We start from the raw sequence: 3,630 nt of genomic DNA, 5'->3' as shown, positions 1-3,630 counted from the left end.
TACGGATTTACAACGCTAAAATCAGCGGTTCGATTCCTCTCGGTGGACTCAGCAGATAGTCCGATGTGACTTTGCTACAAGAAAACATACACAAACTGTCTACTTTTACGTAGTATTTCCTACTTTACAAAAATCTTTCCCACGAGAAGGTGCACGTGATACCATAGTATCACTTTATTAAAAGTAAATACACTCTAATTACTAAAAATGCAAACATTTTTTACATTAGATAAAAATGTAGAAAACACGTAGTATGCCCTCATATTATAATTTAAAACTGTTGAAGCACAAGATGCTACAAGTGAGAAGTAAAAGCTTTTAGATATCTGAAGTTACTTTTTGATTTACCACATTGAAAATATAAAGCTTTTACTTGTAGTTATTATAGTGCATAATGGGCTTTTAAAAATCAATAACATTAATAATCTACTTAAGTTAAGCACGTGTTTTTGGATAGCGTGGTAAACGTCGTTGATTTATTTGAACAATGGGATATTAACAATACTGTAAGAAGAATGAATGAAACTAAGAAAACTGCTGAAGGACAAAAGGTAAGTAGTGTTTTTAAAACAAAAAAAGATGATAAATGTTCTGGTAATTGTAATGGAAACCTGGAAGATGGTTACACTGTAGTGTTATGGTAATTCTGAAGATATCAGTGCTCAACTGCAAACACCTTTCAGGTGTAACAACGTTTGCATTCTTGATGAATTTTGGTCACTTTCTCAAGACAACCCTCAGCAGTTTGTAAAGTAAATTGCAACAGACGTTATGTCAGTTTCATCACATTTTCTTAGCTTGCTCCAGCAAGTGTTATCTTATGTGAACATACCAATGGATATTCTTCATGTACTTATAAGCTAGCTTATTAGATATGTTCCCAAGCACAATAACTGCTCCGCACGTGTTTCTAATCCTTCTTTTGATCGACAACAGCTGATAGATCGTTCAGGAAAGTTCAATTTACGAGGAAAGATTACGTCATATACAAACGTGTTAATTGAGATGGACATTGCTAAGAAGTGTAGTTTTGACAACGTAATTGGGTACACTAACTACTAGCCCATCAAGAGAACTTCTTTTACCAATATAAGAGGGATCTATCTCTGCTGACAAGTCCCATCACTTTTTCTTTTCGTTTTTTTTCAGAGATTTAGTTTCAAACTCTTCGTGTGGCTCCTACACCTGTAGTTTTATTGTACCCATCATCGCAACTGTCTTGTTCAAATACTGCAGTTATGTAACAACAGGGAGATAGCTGACCTACTTTTGTTTGACGAGGGCACGACTTATTTTTTTCCAGTTCAAAATGAAGAAGATCGGTCGTAATACCGTCTTTATTACAACTTCTAACTCCATTGTTTACTGTTACTAAAAGCTGGTGAAGTAATACATCAGAAACACAAGGGTGAAGATTTCAAAATATCTGATTTTCTTTTAAGCCAACCTCCCCTTTCCGAGTTTTCTGCTTTCAAGCAGTCTTAATGCGAAATATTCTGATTGGTTTATAAAATTTATAACGTAAAAGGAAATTTACAGTTCAGTAGGAAACCGATAAAAGGCATGGAATGGATGGTCAAAATACGATGTGGTGATACAAAGTTTGTTGATATTTTGTCTGATTGTTGGGATTTTTAACGGTATGTACTTTTTATTTATTTTTGTAATAAGTGCTTTTATAATTCCCACCGCAATGCATGTTGATATTATATTTAATTATTATGGAAAGTTATTTAAATGTTTTGTTTTCTCTTTATTACTTGTGTATTTTGAATAGGATTACCTGTTTGTTATCTAAAACTTAATTGTCTTTAGAACTCTGATTAGTGTTCCACCCCCTCGCATAAAAATATTAATGCTATCCTTTTATATTTTTTAAAATCTTTTTAAATATGCTCCTTTAAAATAGCATTTCTGTTTTTAATGTAGGGATGTCTGGCCGAGGTAAAGGTGGAAAAGGCCTAGGGAAAGGAGGAGCTAAAAGGCACCGGAAAGTTCTAAGAGACAACATTCAGGGAATCACCAAACCGGCTATACGACGTCTTGCTCGACGAGGTGGAGTAAAGCGTATTTCGGGCCTAATTTACGAAGAAACAAGAGGAGTCCTTAAGGTGATAAATTATCTTCTATAATCTTAAGTTGTTTCTAATTTTTAGCCCATGCGGAGGGAGAAGTCTTCCCTCTAGTCCTTAAAACTAGGAGGAAACGATCAACTGTCTTGTAGCTGTCTACTTGGCAAAGCTTTCCGTAAACCTCCTCTTGAGTAAAAACTGTCTACTGAATGTCCAGTTTCGTTTAAACTTGGTTTTAATTACAACAAACTCTTCGTCTTATTGCGATTTTTCTAAACTTTAAAACTTTTGATATTAATTACTCTACTTAATTTGTTTTTTAGTCGCAATTATTAGTTCGTTATTGCATACCAAAAGTTAATTTAATTTTTAATAACCCTAGATATTTTTGGAGAACGTCATCAGAGACGCTGTTACGTATACAGAACATGCAAAAAGAAAAACTGTGACAGCGATGGACGTAGTCTACGCCCTCAAGCGGCAAGGGCGAACGTTATACGGATTTGGTGGCTGAGATCTTTGTACCACGGTCTGTTTTTAACGTGTATTAATTATTTTTTTTATGAATACTTTAAATAAAGTTTATGCAACACACATAGTACACTTAATATCTAAACGTATCTGACATCAGTTGAGTTAAAAAATGAATGTTAAAACTTTTTTATTTTTATAGTTTGAAAAATTATAATTGAACTTGCAATATCACAAGTTTTAAATTTTGTAACGTCAGATTCGTTTGATAAAAGAAGCCACCCCCATTGATGATTATCATGCTTATCAAAAACAAAGGGAAGGAAGGAGGATGTCATATATATATATAAATAAAAGGGGAGTAAATGTACATTGTATTTTACTTCCCTTTTATTCATTTATTACACATTGTTTTTCAAGCATCCAAAAAATCGACGACGTAATATTTAAAAGAAATATGACACAGTGCAAAGTCATTTAGAAGTGCTTTTACATGATACGCTGGTTCACTTACTTTCTTCAGTAGGTTGCTGTATATTAATAGTTAATCATGTTTGCTACATTTTAACTTCCCATAAATCAAGGGCACTTGCCAAAAGATGATGCTTTTTTTCTGGGGTGGCCTGGCATGACCAAGTGGTTAAGGCGTTCGACTAGTAATCTGAGGGTCGTGGGTTCGAATGCCCGTCGTATCAAACACGCTCGCCCTTTCAGCCGTAGGGGCGTTATAATGTAACGGTCAATACCACTATTCGTTTGTAAAGGAGTAGCCCAAGAGTTGGCGGTGGATGGTGGTGATGACTATTTGCCTTCCCTCTAGTCTTACACTGCTAAATTTGGGACGGCTAATGCAGATAGCCCTCGTCTAGCTTGGAACGAAATTAAAACAAACAAACATTCTTTTCGTTCACTTATTGAACTACCACACTTTTAAAGAAAAGTTATTAATTTTTTTTTTATCCTTTTTTTTTAACTTTTATTTTTATACATGGAATAAAGAAGGGGGAGGACTCCCAACAAAACTGAAGTTGAAAACTACCAAAAGGAGGGAGGGGAGAAATTACCAGGGAACTGAGTTTTAGATGTA

At 34.5% G+C, this 3,630-nt stretch overlaps 1 protein-coding gene across 1 annotated transcript; it reads left to right on the top strand.

The window, feature by feature from the left end:
* The first annotated feature begins 1,482 nt into the window (after positions 1-1,482).
* On the top strand, positions 1,483-2,666 carry LOC143230690 (histone H4). The gene is made up of 3 exons (XM_076464677.1): positions 1,483-1,640; positions 1,930-2,111; positions 2,455-2,666. The coding sequence occupies exons 2-3, from the start codon at positions 1,932-1,934 to the stop codon at positions 2,584-2,586; spliced, it is 312 nt and encodes a 103-aa protein (XP_076320792.1). The 5' UTR covers positions 1,483-1,640; positions 1,930-1,931; the 3' UTR covers positions 2,587-2,666.
* The last annotated feature ends 964 nt before the right edge of the window (positions 2,667-3,630 follow it).

The sequence above is a fragment of the Tachypleus tridentatus genome, chromosome 10, assembly GCF_004210375.1.
Source record: "Tachypleus tridentatus isolate NWPU-2018 chromosome 10, ASM421037v1, whole genome shotgun sequence".
In the NCBI taxonomy this organism is placed as follows: Eukaryota; Metazoa; Arthropoda; class Merostomata; order Xiphosura; family Limulidae; genus Tachypleus; species Tachypleus tridentatus.
This window is presented reverse-complemented; position numbering and strand designations above follow the sequence as displayed.